We start from the raw sequence: 19,276 nt of genomic DNA, 5'->3' as shown, positions 1-19,276 counted from the left end.
AGTCCTTATATCAAAGGCATCACAGGGTCAGAACACCCCCAAAACACAAAACGCAGACATAGCTGATAATGGGTTTAGCACAAAGATGGCATTCAATATGCAATAGCCACTTGCAGTGCATACCAAAAGACAACAGTTTGTGAGAACATTTTATTAGGGCGGGGGGAGAACCTTAATAACTAGTCTATAAGTTATTCATCTGGCAAGATTAACCCTCAAAAGATAAAATTCATTTTCTTTTTACAGCTATTGAGTATAAACCTACGCTCCCCCAGCCCCAAGGTTCTACCACATACCTGGTCTGTTAATTCTGTCAATTTTATCCAGGCTAGGGGATAGGAGCCGAAGGCGAGGACTGCTCTGATTGGAGTTGTCTGATCCCACGTCATTGACTGAATCATCAAGACTCAGTAAGAGTTCTTTTACACATTTATGACAGATACTGTGTTGACAAGGGAGAATCAACGGGTGGGTAAACAGCTCCTTGCAAGCTGGGCAAATGAGCTCTCTCTCAATATTCTTAATGGTAACCTTAAATTGAGAAAAAGAAATTAAAGTCAAAGGCTCTTGCAGATAAATGCATACAATAACATACATATGCCTTTTGTATATGTACATGTGTTTACCTTCCCCCCAAAAAATTAAGAAAATTTTTTTTTAATCTTCAATTTTTCTACTATGTGATTCTATACCAACAACCCCCTCAAGATCCATGGCCTAGAATTGAAGAGACATGAGCTGGTAAAAGAAAGTGATGCATAAAAGAGAAAAACTAGCACAAAATACAAGCAGACCATAATGTTCTATCGACAACTATAAAGTTATTCAAATCATTAATTCATTGAGTTAGGACTTCACTGAAATCCCGGAAGCAGATTACTACAATAGAAATTAAGAATACAGCACTAATAAAACCATTTCTATATTGCACATTATCTCTGTGCCTGGCAAAATACTAGGAGCTGGTAAAAACTGTGGGTTAGCCAGTATATGTGTGAACCCCTAGTTAAAATCTATTTACAAACTGCATTATCAGCAATTTTCTACATTAAATGTGACCATCTTTCATATGCTCCAACTATAATGCATCTAAAATGCTTGAGGTTCTCATGCTATATATCAAAGCAGTTATCTTAAAAGCACTTTAGGAATATTAAAAAGCACCGTTATAAGTGCTCTCAATATTATAGGCTTACATTACTTTCAAGGAAAAACAGTTTAGACTGATAAGCGCTAAAAAGTTCGATGACCCCATACCAGTTTCCCATTCTTACTCTATGTAGTTGGATTTTTTTTTTTAATGTATTCCAAACTACAGGAACTGTGAGTCTATATACAGTATCCCCGAAATTTTCATGACATTGCAACTTTAAAATACCTATAACCTTGTACAATCATTTCTACTACTAGAAATACACAGAAAAAATTAAAATTCAATTCACTGACTTCAACGAAATGAGAGCATGCTATCCTATTTCCCCTAAAGTCTAACAGAATGACAATCCCTGGCAATTTAATTGCATTACAGCCAACTGGCATTATCATTGTCAATGGGTCTTTCAATGCAGGGTTCTCTTGCTGAATCACTCAGACATTTAAAGTATGGGCCCACATCATATTAAAATCTTAATAAATTTGGAAATGCAACAGCCACACATACAATTCACATCAAAGAATAGTTCTATCTGTCCAGATCCTATCTCATTTCACAATGGACTGACACCTAGTTCAAAGGAAAATATTGTTCTGAATGTCCAAAATAGGCTCACACTCCATTTTTATATATAACTATATGGCCACTTAAGGTTTATCTTACATTCAAAGATCTAAAACCATTTCCACTTTTCTTGTAGATAAATCAGTGTCTTCAACTTGGCTTTTAAATCACGATGGATATAAACCAAAAGAAAAACTAGTGTCCTTTTACATTCACTAAGGTGGAGACAATTAAGAGAAATAAAATGTGGTGGCTCTCTCAATTAAGCCATTTAAAAATAAACAGGTTCCGTCGGGAAACTAACAAATTCGCGAGAATGGCAAATTCGAGCCCTTCAGTCACACACTTGTACCCCGACAGCTGCCAGGGCACCGCCCGACCCCCGCGAGCAGGTAGAGCTCGGGAGGCTTCTCGGTGCTTGCGGCGGCGGCTGGGCCCGAGTCTGGCCCACGGGGGTCCGAGCGGGGCGCAGCGCCAGCTCCACAACCCAGACAAAGGACATGCCTGGCCCGCGACGGCACCCGAATCCCTAAAGCGAATTAATTCTACAGCCGGAACCCATTAAAGAGCCCCGCCCGAGCTCCTCGAGGTGCTCAGGTGAAAAACCACCGGACCCGAGCTGCGCCCTCTTCCCCGAAGACGCCGAGTCCCACACCCCGAGGGGCAGAGAGGGGGAGCCCCAGGTCACGGAGCCCTGCAGGGAGCAGGGCAAGCGAAGAGGAAGCGGGGCCACCGCACGTACGCCCGCCCTCGCTCCTCCTCACGAGAGGCTCCCTCCAGGCTCGGGGCGGAGGAAGGAGAAAGACCCAGGGCTCCACGCGCCGCCATCGAGGGGTGAGGCGGCGGCGACCCTTTCCCCACTCTCACCAGAGAGTCGGAGCCATCCCCCTCCATGGCAGCTTCTTGCCAGGTGTCATCAACAGCAGGTCCGAACAGGCGGACGCGCGGCCAGCGCAGGGTCCGGGGGGCTGGTCCCCGCGGTGGCCGGGGAGCCCCGGTTCGGAGCCGGACTGAGAGCAGCCGCACCGGGCCAGCGGGCCGACGCGGCGAGGAACAGGCCGGGGCGGGCGGAAACACAGGCGCGGGAGAATCGAGCTTTGCTCCCTGCGACGGCCCCGGGACACCCGCCCGGCAGCCGGCTGCAGCGGCGGCTCCTGAGGACTGCGGCGGGGCGGGCGGCCGCGCGGAGACCGGGGCGGGGACTCCACGGCGGGGCGGGGCGGGGCGGGGCTGTCGCCCAGGCAACAGCGGCAGCGCACAAAGGGGGCGGGGCCTCCAGGCGGCGCGTAGGGGCGGGCCGTGGGTGTGGCGCGCGGTTGGGAGGAGCAACCACCTCCCAGCCCCACCGCGACTGCCCCTCACTCCTTCCCGGGACGCAGCCCGCCGTCCGCCGCCCCCTGCCGGGGTGGGCAGCCTCAGAGGGGCGGAAGTGAGGGCCGGGAGGGGGCGGTGGAGGCCGAGGGCCGCGCTTGGGGCCGGGCCGGGGCGGTGCCGTCTGGTGCTGCGACGGGCTGCAGCCCCTCCGCCTTTCGTTTGGCTTTCCCGGCGCTTTTGCGCGAGCCCTAGTGGCACAGTGGTAACAGCGCTCGGCTGTAACCTAAAGATCTACAGTTGGAACCCACCAGCCGCTCATGGGAGGAAGATGTAGCAATCTGCTTCCATAAAGATTTACAGCCTTGGAAACCCTGTGGGGCAGCTCTACTCTGTCCTATAAGGTCGCTGTGAGTCGCAGTGGGCTCCAGGGCAGTGGGAGTGGTGGCGCTTTCACGAGGCGTGGGTCAAACGACCACAGAAAAGCCCCATTTCCTGCTTCTGGACGGGGCGGTGGGGTGAGGCCGGGCGGGCCACCCTCCCTCTAAGCACCGCAGAGCCGCGTGCTCCGGAGGCGACCAGAGCGACACAGACACCCCCCACCGCCCCCCGCTGCTCTGGGGATTTCCCGTTCTGGGTCCCTTTCCCTGCCTGGCTCTGCCTGGCTCCTCTCTTCCTCCTGGCCCGATTTGTTGGGTGTACTTCATTCACGAGCACTCGGATTCAGCTTCTGCTTTTACACACCAGTCGCCGGCGAGGGTTCCGAGGAGCCGACCCCTGACCTGAAGGAGCGCCCCAACCCCGAGGTCGCGATACTGTTTTCCCCCTGGGGGAAGAAGGCGCGGGGACTTTCCCCTAGGGAAAGCAGGCAGCGTGTCCCTAGCTGCTCACGCACCCGCCATCCACGCGGTGCGCGCCGCCAAGGGTTAGAACGCTCGCTCGCTTGCTGCTGCAGCTCTGGGACTAGTTCAGGGTACCTTCCACCTACCCTTCGCTGAAGCGCTTTTCTTCTATCTTGTTTTCAGGGTAAACAGAGAACAACTTAGCCTGCGACTGTCCAAACTAGTATTGTTAGACCAGGCCACTGCCTTCCCAACTGGTTAAATAATTCCATCATTACATAGAGACTGAGCGAACAGGCCCATTAAACGGCTGGATAGAGGGGACCACAGAGTTGTACCGAAGTATCCCGTTTAGGTTTTGAAATGCTTCCCCTTTTGTTTCCTATTTGGGATAACACTCTCGCTGTGGCAAGTTCTGTCATCTCCCCACAACCCCGTGAGCAGCTGCAGCCTCTTCTCCAAGACTGCAGTTAAGTAACCGTAACAGTGTACAATTAAAAACAGCAAGGGACCATAGCGATTGTCTTTAATCCAATACCCTGAATTTACAGGTGAGGTGCAGACAGGATGAACACTTTGCCAGGCAGCGACTGGGCTACTTTGTTCCCCTGTTAATGCCCGTCCAGTGGCCCCACATGGTGGAGCTGAGGCTGCTTCCTTCCCACAGGTTCTGAAGGGTCCTAATCAGGAGAGAAATGAGGAAAATAAATGCCCCAAAAATGTCGACACCCAAATCATGTCGTACACCATGTTCCTAATAGATTTTAAAAGGCTTGAGCATTAAAAAGCATTAGAAGTCAGTTTCTGAGCCCTTGGGTTAAATAATTCCCCATTGGCTGTAATCTCACAACACACCTGGATAATGCCTTTGACCCAAATGAACTAGTTAAGGCAGTAAAAGCGATAGTTGTTGTTAGGTGCCATCAAACTCATAAGGCCCCACTGACGGAACAGAACTGCCCCATAAGGTTTTCTAGGTTGTAATCTTTACAAGAGCAGACCCCCATGTCTTTCTCCACAGAAGGGCTGGGTGGATTCCAACTGCCAACTTTTGGTTAGCAGCCCAGCACTTAACCTTTGCATCACCACTAGGGCTCCTAAAGAGATTAGAAGGCTTCATTAACATGAGCTAAAAATAAAATTTGTATAGACAATATTTGGGTAAAAATAAATTTTAAAGCCCTTCAGTTATGCAAATCAAATTTCAATGAGATATCAACTTCCTCCTATCTAATTGGCAAAAAGGGAACTGCCAGAAATTCAGGCTGGATTCAGAACAGGACACGGAACCAGGGATATCATTGCTGATGTCAGATGGATCTTGGCTGAAAGCAAAGAATACCAGAAAGATGTTTACTGTGTTTTATTGACTATGCAAAGGCATTCAACTGTGTGGATCATAACAAATTAATGGATAACATTGTGAAGAATGGGAATTCCAGAACACTTAAATTGTGCTCATGAGGAACCTGTACATAGATCAAGAGGCAGTCATTTGGACAGAACAAGGGGATACTGTGTGGTTTAAAATCAGGAAAGGTGTGTGTCAGGGTTGTATCCTTTCGCCATACCTATTCAATCTGTATGCTGAGCAAATAATCTGAAAAGCTGGACTATGTACTGAAGAACGGGGCATCAGGATTGGAGGAAGACTCATTAACAACCAGCCATATGCAGATGACACATCCTTGCTTGCTGAAAGTGAGGACTTGAAGCACTTATTGATGAAGATCAAAGATCACAGCCTTCAATATGGATTGCACCTCAACATAAAGGCAACAAAAATCCTAGTAACTAGACCAATAAGCAACATCATGATAAACAGAGAAAAGATTGAAGTTGTCAAGGATTTCGTTTTACTTGGATCCACAATCAACAGCCATGGAAGCAGCAATCAAAAAATCAAAAGATGCATTGGATTGGGCAAATCTGCTGCAAAAGACCTCTTAATAAGGTGTTAATAAACAAAGATGTCACCCTGAAGACTAAGGTGCACCTGACCCAAGCCATGGTATTTCCAATCACATCTTATGCAGACAAAAGCTGAACAATGAATAAGGAAGACCGAAGAAGAACTGACACCTATGAATTGTGGTGTTGGAGAAGAATATTGAATATACTGTGGACTGCCAAAAGAATGAACAAATCTGTCTTGAAAGAAGTACAACCAGAATGCTCCTTAGAAGCAAGGATGGTGAGGCTACGTCTTACATATGTTGGATGTGCATCAGGAGGAACCAGTCCCTGGAGAAGAACACCATGCTTGGTAAAGCAGAGGGTTAATGAAAAGGAGGAAGACCCCCAACGATATGGATTGACACAGTGGCTGCAACAATGGGCTCAAGCATAACAACGATTGAGGGCAGTTGCAGGACTGGGCAGTGTTTTGTTCTGTTGTACATAGGGTCACTATGAATCAGAACTGACTCGATGGCACCTAACAACAACAACAACAGTTGGCAAAATTCAAAAATTATGTTTTTTTACACTTGGCAAGAATGTGGGGAACTAGGCACTTTCAAACTTTTTTGTGACAGTTTAGATTGATGCACCTTATTTGAAGGGAAATTTTACAAATTCTATCGAACATTTTAAATGCTTGTATTTTATAACTAAGCAAGCCCACTTCTAGGGATTTTACTTCTGAAATACTCGCACATGTGCACAAAAACCTGTGTACAAAGATCTTGAGGCCTTATTTGTAGTAACATCCTAAATATCTTTCATGCATACCACAGAATACTATGCAGCCGCTAAAATAATGTACTGCTGAGAAAAAACTTCTAAAATATAGCGTTAAAAAAAAAAAAAACCTATAGATTCTTTATGCTGCAAAAAAAAAGGCCAGGCAGGTATATACGCTTATATAAAAACAAACCAAACCCACTGCCGTCGGGTCGATTCCTTGATTCTGACTCCTAGCGACTCTATAGGACGGAGTAGAACTGCCCCGTAGGGTTTCCAGGGCTGTCAATCTTTATGGAAGCAGACTGCCACATCTTTCTTCAGCAGAGCAACTGGTGGGTTCAAACTGCTGACCTTACAGTTGGCAGCCAAGCACTTTAACCACTGTGCCACCAGGGTTCCTATATGCTTATATAGGCAAAGACAAAATAAAATTTAAAAATGCTCTGGAGTAGAGCACAAAAAATGGTAACAGTTTCCAGGAATAGAAGTAGAGGACTGGAGTCAGGTGTGGAAGACTTACTTTTTTAACCACATTGCATTTCACTTACACTTGCATTTTATAGTATGTGCATGTTTTACTTTTAAAACAGTTTGTGATGTAAAAAAAATCATTTTTAATTCATAAAATTCTGAAAGCAAAAAAGAAGGGGGAATATAATGGTAAGAAGATAGCGACTGTGAAAACCATGGTTCTAGACCACCGCTCTCCCCACTTCTCTAGTCATTTCTCTTCCCCTTGGCTGCTATGCTTTGCATCATCTCATCAACTTCCTTCCTTCAAACACCCATACATTTCAGTCTCTGAGTTATCAAAGACACCAAAACCCTTCCAACTTCCTGAAGTTAAAAACCTGTGTGGTTGTCTTTTTTTAAATCTCTTTTTAAATCATTTTCTTCCCTCTCTACTTCAGGTCAGCCTTCTTATCCCACTGTTTCTTTTCAGATCCTGCCCTTTTCATCCTCCCAGGTAATTCCCTTGCCCACTCTGAACCTCATTTCCACCTGCCTAGATTACAGCAACAGCCCATCAATTAAATACTTATGGATGAACTTCCATATGTGTAGCACTGTCCTCACAGCTCCACTGTGCACAAGGGGCAGACTAAGCTATGGTCCAGGGCCACAAACAGCTTGGTGTGAGAATATAAGAGGGGTGTGTGTATGTGTATTTGAATGTGTGTTTGTGGAGGGGCAGTAAACTTGCAGTGACACCGAATAAATCTGATAAAGATGGAGGGTCTAAAATATCTGCTTCTTTTTAGATGTTGGGAAGCTTTTGAAGGCTTTTAAGCAGGCAAATGATATGAAAGATCTGGCTTTTAAAAAATAAAATCATTATTCTCCTATTTTCCATTGGAAAACAGATACTGTTGGACAGTATCTGTTGTCTCCTACCCCTCCCCAGCTGGAACTATCTTACTGCCTATTTTTCCAATAAACTGAAAAAAAAAAAAAAAAATCCGCTGCCATCAATTCGATTTGAACTCAGAGACCCTACAGGACAGGGTGGAACCACCCCATAGCATTTCCAAGGATCGGCTGGTAGATTCGAACTGCCGAACTTTCGGTTAGAAGCCAAGCTATCACCAGGGCTCCCCTTTTCCAATAGTTTCTTTTAAAATCTGGGTCAAAATTGAACATAAGGAAATTACTCCACTCATGTCACCTCCCCTAAATCTGCAAATCTTCAGTACTTTTGCCTTCATCGTGGTATCTTGCACTTGTTGATGTTACTTAAAATGGCTCTTGTATCACAGGGGTATGAGCTGTCTCACATCTTTCCACACCATAAACTCTGAAATGTCAGGTAAGGATGTCATCAGTTTTCTCCTACTTCACCTACCAACATCTCTCCCCCATACACCCACACCCACACACACCATTCAGGTTTGGGGAAAATAAAGGTTCAATAAATGTTTATTACCTGACATTTGAAACATAAACCTGTTCCCTTCAGGTTATACACTACTCACTAAGCTGACCTGGTCTCTTTCCATACCATACTGACTCCTAATACCCAACAAGTGATTCATTTGCTGACTGGGTCACTCCTTGGTGACAATGGTGTATATTTCAGTCAGTGCTGTGAGGCACCCCAGCTTTTAATCTGTTTGGTCTGAGATCAAACAGCCAGGGTAACATTTTTGTTAGTATATCCCTAACAGGAAGAAACAAGGAGATATGGCCACATAGCCCTCAACTTTGCCCCCTGCTGGGACTCGGTATCACTAAGCAACTCTGAGTACAAAGTGAAAAGAGTCTCTGGACTTTCAGGAAATGAAGACGGCAATGAGGTAAATCACAGGGTTTCACAGCAGAGTGACACATTCACTGTCTATACTGTTGGGCGTTAGGAGGTGCAGATGGCGGGCACTATCAATTATTGACTCAAGCCTCTGACAGACCAAACTTACCAGACATAAAGCGTTTCTATGGAAATAAACTCAGGGGAGAGGAGTCCAGAGAGCCAGGAAGTTCAGATTTTCACTGCCTAACCAAATCCTACTCATTTTTCAAACTGCAGTTCCAGAGCCTCCTTCCTTATTAATCTGGTTTTCATTGATTATTTGCCCCACTCTGAACTCCTTCAGCACTTAGCCTTACTGCTCAGTGTAACACAACTACTTACTTTCATTTCATACACCAATGTTTGATGTTTTATAGATCTTCCCATTTTTTTGTTTGTTTTAGGACAAAATCCAGTAGGCATTTTTCTACTAAATAGTAGTACTAGATCTACAATTTAATTTTGGAAGATGAGAGGAATATAGTACGGCTCTAGCAGACATTTTTCCATTAATAGCAGGAGCATACTGGCTGCATAACTATTAGGCTAAGGGGTCTTGGCCAACTTGTGGTGGACAATATTGGTAGTATTTTGAGATTGTCTAGCAGGTCACTTAGGTGGTATGAACAGTTAATGCACTCAGCTGCTAACAGAAAAGTTGGAGGTTTGAGTCCACCCAGAGGTGTCTCAAAAGAAAGGCCTGGCAATCTAGTTCCCAAAAATCAGCCATTGAAAACCTTTATGGGGTACAATTCTACTCTGACACACATGGGATCGCCATGAGTTAGAGCCGACTCGACAGCAACTGGCTTTTACTAGGTCACTTTTGACCACATCTTATTTCTTCACTTAAGAGTTGCTAGATTTAGCAAATAAAAATACAGTATACTCAGTTAAATTTGAATTTCAGACACACAATGAAATTTTTTTAGTACAAGTAAGTCCCAAATACTGCATGGGACATACTTATACTAAAAAAATTTTTTTGTTATTTATCTCAAATTCAGATTTAACCAAATGCCCTGTATTTTATCTGGCAATCCCTTTTCTACCTGTTAATGATCACAGTTTGGATATAAGGTGTCTCAAGACTCAACCCTTTTGTCATAGTAGCTAAATGTAATAGATTTTATTTTTTTGAGACCGGACTATACGCTAGAAACTTTGCATAAGATACTCATTTAATCCCTGCAGTAGCCCTCTGACCTAGGTATAATTCCCTTCAGAGGAGACATCGTATAATCACGGCTCCACCTCCACCCCGAGGTGAAGTAACACGCTCCGGGTCACATGGCTAGATACCAAAAAGCCAAGATTCAAACTTGGGTCTCATTCCGGCAGCCCTTATTGTACTGCCCAACAAACCCGAAACCAAATCCATTGCTGTGGAGTTGATTCTGACTCATGGCAACTAAGAGGTGGTAGTTCTTCCAGATGGTCCAAATGGCTATAATTACTCCCCATTCCTTCCGCCCTGCTAACATCCTTGGGCTTCGGAACAAACAATCGCACCTTCACCTCTGAAGCCTAACGGTTTGTCTAAATAAGCAGCAGAGCTAAAGCTCAATTCCAGACGAACGATTGCAAGCTGGTGCCCCTGTGTCTCACTACCCACTTCTTCCGGTGATCTGGGAGGAAAATTTGCACTGCACTCTGTGCAGTGAAATACACAAGCCCTGGAATATAAAATCGAGTAGTGGAAGGTCCTCAGGGTCCTTCTTCTCATGATGGAAAGAGAGGGGACACTGTGGAGGTTTTCCATTCTGTCCAGACAGCTTTTGAGCAAGACAGGGCCCCTAGTAAGGAAACTTTTTCTGTTGGACAGTGTCTGTTGTCTGTATTAAAATGACAGTCTCTATTGCCAATACCATGTATGTGTCTTGTGTGTGAGACTTGATCAAGATAAATGGATATAACACCCATGGAGTGGTTGGTACCACTGGGTGGATTCTCAGCCCAGTACTCTGGTGGGTTCTTGGTATCTGGAAACAGCCTTTAAATTTTACCTGTGTGCGCAATGCAGCGAACCAATGTATTACAAAGTAGAATTACTCCATAGGGTTTTCTTGGCTATAATCTTTATGGAAGGAGATCACCAGGCCTTTCTTCCACAGTGCCTCTGGGTGGGTTTGAACCACCAGCCTTTAGATTAGTAGTTAGAACACTGGCCACAGGTAAGCATAAATCATATAATTTATAATTTCATTTAAAAAATCTGATTCAAGCATTCTCTTACAAAGCAGTTTAAGAGATACTTTTTTCCCAAATGTAGGAAAATTATAGTGATATTTATGAAATTAGCTATTTTCAAATGATATCGGTAAAGTCTAAATCCTCTGTTTGCCCTCCGCCTCCACACAAACATACACATTTCACCCAATCTCAAGATACAAAAAAAATATGTTTCAAGAAAACTCTGCAGTGGGCACAACTTAGCATTATCACCCCCAATTTAGATATCAGTTGTGTGAGCAACTAACTATCTATTCCGCCTGCTGAAACAGATCATTTGGTGGTATTTTTGTTTTGGTCCCAGGAGATGTTTAGGACTTTACATTAGTCTAGATTAGAGGATTTTCTAAACCTAATTCTTTCTGAGTATAAGTGCTTTCTTGTTTTAATATAAAAGCTGTATCTGTAAAAGTTCTTGAATATTTTTTGTGCCTCAAACATGTTCAAATTTAAAATAACAGTTCACTAAGCAATGGCATCACTGCCTGTCACTGTCAAAATTAAATGTAAGCTTTCCAAAACCCTTTCCTCTTATTTGCTCAAACTGTGGTGCTCTGTGGAGCTGCCTGGACAGTGACTACTGACAGACAGGAAATGGGAAGTACTTTTGGCTATTTTGTTGTTGTTCTCAGTTGCCTTCGAGTCCATTCCAACTAATGGCAGCCCCATGTGTGCAGAGTAGGACTGCTCCATACGGTTTTCAAGGCTGTGATGTTTCAGAAGCAGATCTCCAGGCCTCAGTTCTGAAACACCTCTGGGCAGGTCTGGCTATTTACCTAAATATAAATATGCTACATACTGTAAATATTCTATGTTCCTTTTTAGCAAATCTCCGTTATATGATTCCAGAAGAGTGTGTAACGGTGTGAAGGGAAGGGGTGTATGAAGATGATAAAAAATTAAAGAAACAAATCTTTTGAGATGCAAAACAGCCTCTAGACAGTTTGGAAAATACTGCCTTGATTAATCCTAGAAATTGATCGTAGTTTTATGAAGGTCTTTTTTTAGTCCAAAGAGATGAGTTCCAAAGGAACCTTTTAGAAATGGTAAACATTTCACAGGTAGAGAAGGATAAGGCAATACATTTACATTGACTTTCAAACCTCTTGAGAATTAGCATAAGTACTAGCTATACTTACAGGGTATTATGTGATAAGCAGACAGAGCATAATGGTAGAGATCACTATATACTTTAAATATTAAAGTAGTCATCACAGTAGAGTAAAATAAGCTGATCAAGTTTGTCATGTGGGTTTTAGATTACCCTAAAATGAAAGGCTCACCTCCCACAATCAAAGAATACACAATACCTTAATTTCATTTGAAACAGATACAGGACAAACTGCTGCCACCGAGGAGAGCAGCGGATTGGGGGAGAAAGTGAAACTTCCACCTTTCACTCTGTAAAACCTCCTGTAATGTTTGCATATTTTGTAACAAGCATGTATTCATGTATTGATTTTGTAAAATCTTAAAGGTATGTATTTTAAATTAGCTCATTTACAGAGTTTGAGAATTTCAGTACAAAAAATGAGACAACATCTGGTGGGAAGTGAAAGAAATTATGACAGTGAGCTCACTAGTCTAAACTTGGGTGGAAGGAAAGGGGGCAGTAAGACTACACGCCTCTCTGCTCTCCTTTAACTTGGGCCAGTTTAACATCATTCATTACATTCCAAACCTGAACTACTAAGTGGAACCTAATTCCTCAGAAGAAAATAAAGCAGACAAACTCAAAGAGTCTACTATTCCATGGCTGATACTTAGCGAAGTATTCAGTGTTCAAATTCAGTATAATCACACACAGAACTGGGGTTTGAGATGGATTTGTGAGTGGTGCATGAGGAAAGTGGGCAGGGAGTAGGCTTGAGTTGAAATGATGAGGGAACTATTCCTGAGGAGGTGGGGCAGGAAGACAGAGACAGCAAGAGTTCTAAATTCTTGCTGTGAGAGCCTGCTTTCCAACCTCCCAGGAGGTCTCAGATGTAATGCCCCTGTGTTTGGTTGCAAGCCCACTGCTGCAGTAGAGTGAAGAGGGTCTGCCTAGTCAGAGTAAGAAAAAAAAGAGTAAGAGGCACCGAAATTCAATGGATGAAGCTAGCAGGTTATTTTGTTTTTGTTGTTCATTAGAGTGAGCACATTATGGTGACCACACTGCCATTCTGAGAGGTTTTTTGTTTGATTTTACACGTTTTTTTTTATAAAGACTTTTAAGGGTTCACTAATGGTTCTGTCCTACCTCCCCATTTATCCAAAGTTCACCTGCCTGCTTCATAATCACCTGGAGTGTTGTTAACACGGAGATCCTGAGCCCCACCTCAACACTCTTCATTAAGAGTTTCAGGTTGTGCCTGGAATTAAAAGAAAGCACTAGGTTTTTTTTTACTAGGGGATCGACTCGACGGCACTAGGTTTGGTTTGGTTTTGGTTTTACTAGCCAACTAACAGTTCTGCCTTACTCTGAAGAATGCCTAAGGACTATAAGCCTGATAAACTCATCTATCATCCCATTCCTGAAGCCATCATGAACGGTCTATTTATTTTGCAATCAACAAAACCGTCTTTTTTTCCCCTCCTCAGAGTTCTCAAATAGAAATTTACCCTCTGTTAGACATGGCTCTTAGATCTGGGTAACCGAGGTCCAGCCGTGGGCTTTAGAGGCCCTCCTCTGGCCGCGTACCTCCTCGCCCACGGTCAGCCCTTCCTTCTGGAATTTTCTTGGGATATCAGGACCCTGAATTTCACACTCCTAACTTCTCTGAGTTTGCTTCCAGGGCTGTGTGTGCTTCTTCCCAGATTTCGTCTTCTGAGGGCAGAACGGGCTGTGATGTGCACCTAGGCCCGGAGGTGGCCAAAAGGCGACTGTTTGGCGGGACTTGGACCTTGGACCTGCTGACAAGGGTTTCCCCACGCATGCGCGGTAAGTCTCTCAAGGTGCAGGATAGATAGAGCAAGGGGTAGGAAAAGAAGAGCACCGAGGCCTCGATCTGTACCCTGGTGGAGGCTGCAAATGGCTGGGGCGGCTTGAGGCACAGCGCTTAGCTTCAAAATGTTAATACGTAATCTATCTCGGGTGAATGTATTCACTGTTCGCAGAATAGGACAGAATTCTAGGGGTCATAGGGTTGGATTTGGAAGCTTTAGGCTGAGGGTACATTAGATGGGCTCTCCAACCCGGAGAACCGCAGGACCTTCTGGCCTGAAGCTAAAACCACTGCATACTTCATACCTGCAGAGTCAGGATTAGGTGGTGTGAGACAAGTTTCAGGTGCTCACACCAGAATCGCGTAACCGCGAGTTGCAGAATCATCCTTTCGGTGGCCGCGTACAGGGAGCCCGGTTCTCCTTTGTGCCATCACCTCTTTTCGAACCTCGAACCTCGAGGTGCAGAATGCAAAGGCGGAAGCCATTTCCCGCTTTCTCGCCGCCTGGCAGTCTGGAAGGGCGCAGCTGGCTCCCCCAGGGCGCCCCGCGCTCTGTGCAGCTTCTGCATTTCCCGACACCTCCCGCCTGCGAACCACTTAGGGCGGGCAGTTTCTCGTATGCGACGCGGAGCCCAGCCTCGGCTCGCGTTAGACCGTCTGCCTGGCCGAGGGCGTGGTCGCGGGGCGACCCGACGGCGCCAGCCGGGTTCCGAAAGGACTTGGAGACAGGTGCCAGGCTGCGATCCGGCTATTGCAGCAACCCCCACTCCCCTCCAAAAGAAGGCACTTGAAATGTTCCCTGCCGGCGGCAGGGGCTAAGGATCTAAAACGACGGCTGAAAACGCCCAGGCAGGGAGAACGGAGGTTCGGCCCGTATTTACCCGCCACAAGGTCGGACTAAACCCGCTTCCGCCCCCTGGGCCTGTTCTCCCGCGGGTCTGACCTGCGCGCCCCGCGCTGCGACAGGCGGGATCACCCACTCGAAGTCACCACGCTTAGCCTCTCTGGCCGCGTCTGAGCGTCTCCTCGGCCAACGCCCGGGCCTGCTTCCGATCTTCGCATGCTGGGCGCCCGCCTGTCGACATTCTCGGAGCCCCAGCCACTGACCAGCTGGCCTCAAACACGCCTTAAACAGTCCCTCTTGGCTCATTTCAGAGATGCAGCGCAATAAATAAAAGGCGTCTACTTTGCATTCTGCAGCTCCTGGGAAGCCCCGACTCTGAGAGCGCGGACCCTCGGGCTTCCTGGGCTCGCCCCCTCCTTGGCGTCTGGAATGAACCCCGACGCGCACAGCTACAGGCCAGGTAGTGCCCCGTGGGTGCCCAGGCGGCGGCACCGCGCGCCCCAGAACTTACCTTGCCTTTGGCTAGCAATTCCATGATGTAACCAAATTCACTTATGTCGCCCGACTCAGACATGGTTACGAACCTTCACAAATTCTGGAGGACCGAGGTGGGTGCATCGATTTTTTTTTTTTTTTTCTCTCTCTCTCTCTGTTTTCAGTCTTAGTTTTGTCAACCGCCCCGCCAATGCTGTCTACTGGGAAAGTGCAGAAGCAGAGGAAAAAAGCAAAAAGAGGGTTGGGTGGGACGAAGGCCATAGAAGGCGACCCGGCCGTCGCGTCCGGCGTAATTGCCCCTGGGTGCAGCGGTCTGGGAAGCGAGATCTAACGGAACAAACGAGGGCGGCGGCGGTCGTGAGATCCTCTCCAGGCGGAGCTCGGCGCGCGGAGGCCCCGCCTCCTCGGGGGTCGCGGCCGGCGCCTCCCGCCCTGGTGGGACCGCTGAGCAGACAAACAAACGCACACAAAGCCGGTCCGCACCCGGCGGCGCGCGTTCCCAGCCCGAGACTCAGGCTGGCGGGTTAGAGTGGCCCTTTATCGAATGCAGCGCAAGGTGGCCGTCCCGGGCTGTCAGCGTGAGGAGCAGGAAAAAGCCCATCACACTGTCTGGAGGTGTGAGGGCAGAGAGAAATGAATGCAGAGGAGGCACAACAAAGGATCTGGCTGCCAGCGCCGGAAAAAAAATAAAGAAATGAAGGCCGAGGAAATGGCAACGCCGCATCTCAAGTCAGCCTTCCTGAAATCCAATAGGTAACACAGAACAAGCCCAGCGTTTCTGAGAACAAATACAAGGATTGTATTTTAAACACTCTAAGTGTGTAAGGTCGATTGTATCTCCATATCCTCTTGATACTCAACTTTCTCTTAATTAAAAAAAAAAAAAAAAAAGAAGGCGTTCGTGCCAGTAAGGTCCCTGGGCAGGCATTCTCGCCCTTAAAAAAGAAAAAAAAAATTTTTTTTTTCTTTTAGTTATGACTAATTCACTTTTAGGATTATTCGTTTCATTGAGTTAAACATTCTGGGCATGTTTCCCACATTTTATACTTCTTTTGTAAAATAGCAGCTCCCCTAGGAGGCTGCAGCTGAAATGGCCTCTCAGTCTCCCTCTTTATTCATACGTGACAATCTTTGCTTCTCTTGAAAAGAAAACCTGGCAGAAAAAGTAAGAGAAGTCTATAACTCTGCTCTAGACAATTTCTTATCTTTCTTAAAAAGGAAGAAAGTGGATAAGGGCTTGAGTTGTTTCTCAAAAAAAAAAAAAATCTGTCGTTGATAATTAGATTAGACCCAAATACATGATTTGCTACAAGAGTGGAACACTTTGTGCAGGTTGGCAGAATTTGCACTGGACTCAGCATCAGTAAGCAGGGCCGAGTGTGGAAATGACCTGTTGTGTAGGCCCATAGGAGTTTTTGCAGGCTCCATAAGATGTTATGGTTTTTCTTGTTTGCCTCTTCATTTGGCCCTTTTCTCATTTCCCTGTCTACCCCAGAAATCCAAAAGTCCATACACGATTTCTTTTCTTCTTAACGTCCATCCCCCCTTAAGCTTCAATATTGCTCCTTAACTGTTGTTCTCCCAAACTTTTCTCCTTGTTCAGAGTTACTTTCCTTTATGAACTGGTCAGGGGTGGACTGCCCAGTAAATAAGATAAGCATGGGCTTACTTGTGCTTACTTACTAATCTGTAGTGAACGTAATCCATCCCCATCAGGGACTGTAAATTTGAAAAGAGGCTTTGGCTCTAAAGGAAGGTGCTGTGGGCTTGGGATACCTAGAAGCCGAATCTTTGATGTGGTGAAAAAATGTGAAGTTGTTCACTACAGATTAGTAAATAAGCCCAAGTAAAGGTGTGCTTGCCTTGCTTCGTGGGTAGTCCCCCCCTGGATCTGGTGCTGATAGCCTCAGAGAGCAATCGGCAGAAGTTAATACTGTCCTGCGTGTTAGCAGTTGGGGCTCTGTAGCAGATGGGACACAATCATAATGCTCCTTGAGTGTAGAGCTTAGAAGCTTCTTGTCCTTCTCAAGTTCTGTAGACCCTCATGTATGTTCTTTGCTTCCTTCAAGGTCATTTTTCAACCGTAAAGAAAATTGTTGTTGTTAGGTGCTGTCGAATTGGTTCCGGCTCAGACAACCCTATGTACAACAGAATGAAACACTGCGTGGGTCCAGCGCCATCCTCACAGTCATTATGTTTGAGCCCATTGTATCAATCCATCTTGTTGAGGGCCTTCCTCTTTTTCACTGACCCTTTGCTGTACCAAGCATGATGTTCTTCTCTAGGGACTGATCCCTCCTGATAACATGTACAAATTATGTGAGACGAAGTCTCACCATCCTTGCTTCTAAGGAGCGTTCTGGCCATCCTTCTTCCAAGACAGATCTGTTCCTTCTTTTGGCAGTCAATAGTGTATTTGATAATCTTTGCCAACACCATAATTCAGAGGTGTCAATTCTTCTTTGGTCTTCCTTTTTTATTGTCCAGCTTTCTATGTGCATGTGAGGCAATGGAAAACACCATGGCTTGGGTCAGGCACACCTTAGTCTTCAAAGTGACGTCTTTGCTTTTTAACACTTTAAAGAGGTCTTTTGCAGCAGATTTGCCCAGAGTAACCTGTCGTTTGATTTCTTGACTGCTGCTTCCATGGACATTGATTGTGGATCCAAGTAAAATGAAATCCTTGACAATTTCAGTCTTCTCTCTGTTTATCATGATGTGGCTTATTGGTCCAATAGTGAGGGTTTTTGCTTTCCTTATGTTGAGGTGCAATCCATACCAAAGGCTATGGTCTTTAACCTTCATCAGTGAGTGCTTCAAGCCCTCTTCACTTTCAGCAAGCAAGGTTGTTTCATCTGCATATGGCTGGTGGTTAATGAGTCTTCCTCCAATCCTGATGCCCTGTTCTTCATGAAGTCCAGGTTGTCAGATTATTTGCTCAGCATACAGATTGAATAAGTATGGTGAAAGGATATAACCCTGACGCACACCTTTCTTAACTTTAAACCACACAGTATCCCCTTGTTCTGTCCAAACAACTGCCTCTTGATCTGTGTAGAGGTTCCTCATGAGCAGAATTAAGTGTTCTGGAATTCCCATCCTTCACAATGTTATCCATAATTTGTTATGATCCACACAGTCGAATGCCTTAGCATAGTCAATAAAACACAGGTAAACATCTTTCTGGTATTCTCTGCCTTCAGGTAGGATCCATCTGACATCAAGCAATGGCGCCCCTTGTTCCATGTCCTCTTCTGAATCCGGCTTGAATTTCTGGCAGGTCCCTGTTGATATACAGCTGCAACCACTTTTGAATTATCTTAAGCAAAATTTTAGAAAAAAAAAAACTAGTAGAATTCAAATAAGGTCTATTGCACCCATGAATGGATTCCTCCCTAACATTAGCAATATTTGCCAGATTACTAGAGAGAGATATTTCTCTAAAAGTGAAAGTTTTTCATAACCGGAATGTGTTCTGGCAAATGATAAAAATTGTAGCGTTAGAACTGGAAGGGAACCTCAACTAATCTTATGTCTGCATTACAAGCAAGAGGAAGAGTGAAGGTAGAGAGATACAAAGGGGCATGTTGTTGTTGTGTGTCGTCAAGCCGATACCAACTCATAGTGACCCTATGAACTGAGTAGAACCGCCCCATAGGGTTTCTTAGGCTATAATCTTTAAGGGAGCAGATAACCAGGTCCTTTCTCGCATTGAGCAACTGGTGGGTTCAAACTGCTGACCTGTCAGTTAGCAGCCAAGCACTTAACCACTGCACCATCAAGGCTCCTTCAAAGGGGCATAGAGACTAAGTTTTTTCCCTTATAAAAGCTTTCCCCAAAACCTCAATCCATTGACCTCCACTTGTATCTCCTTTGTGAGAACTGGGTCATATGTCAACCCCTAGCCTTGAGGAAGGCTGGAGAGGCAATTATTTT

At 45.4% G+C, this 19,276-nt stretch overlaps 1 protein-coding gene and 1 pseudogene across 7 annotated transcripts in view; both read right to left on the bottom strand.

The window, feature by feature from the left end:
* TRIM36 (tripartite motif containing 36) overlaps positions 1–2,844 on the bottom strand; it is a 63,131-nt gene extending 60,287 nt beyond the window's left edge. For 4 of the 7 annotated variants that reach the window (XM_023549034.2, XM_023549035.2, XM_023549040.2 and 1 more), the window contains exon 1: positions 297–2,555. In XM_023549034.2, coding sequence (XP_023404802.1) covers positions 297–618 — 322 coding nt within the window. In that variant the 5' untranslated portion in view covers positions 619–2,555. Of the gene's footprint in view, positions 1–296; positions 2,558–2,584 lie in introns of those variants that run through there. The other 3 variants (XM_023549046.2, XM_010590592.3, XM_023549056.2) reach the window with 3 other exon arrangements.
* A 399-nt stretch (positions 2,845–3,243) lies between these two features.
* On the bottom strand, positions 3,244–15,419 carry LOC111750864 (E3 ubiquitin-protein ligase TRIM36-like; annotated as a pseudogene).
* Between the last annotated feature and the right edge of the window lie 3,857 nt (positions 15,420–19,276).

Source organism: Loxodonta africana, chromosome 2 (genome assembly GCF_030014295.1).
Source record: "Loxodonta africana isolate mLoxAfr1 chromosome 2, mLoxAfr1.hap2, whole genome shotgun sequence".
Lineage (NCBI taxonomy): Eukaryota > Metazoa > Chordata > Mammalia > Proboscidea > Elephantidae > Loxodonta > Loxodonta africana.
This window is presented reverse-complemented; position numbering and strand designations above follow the sequence as displayed.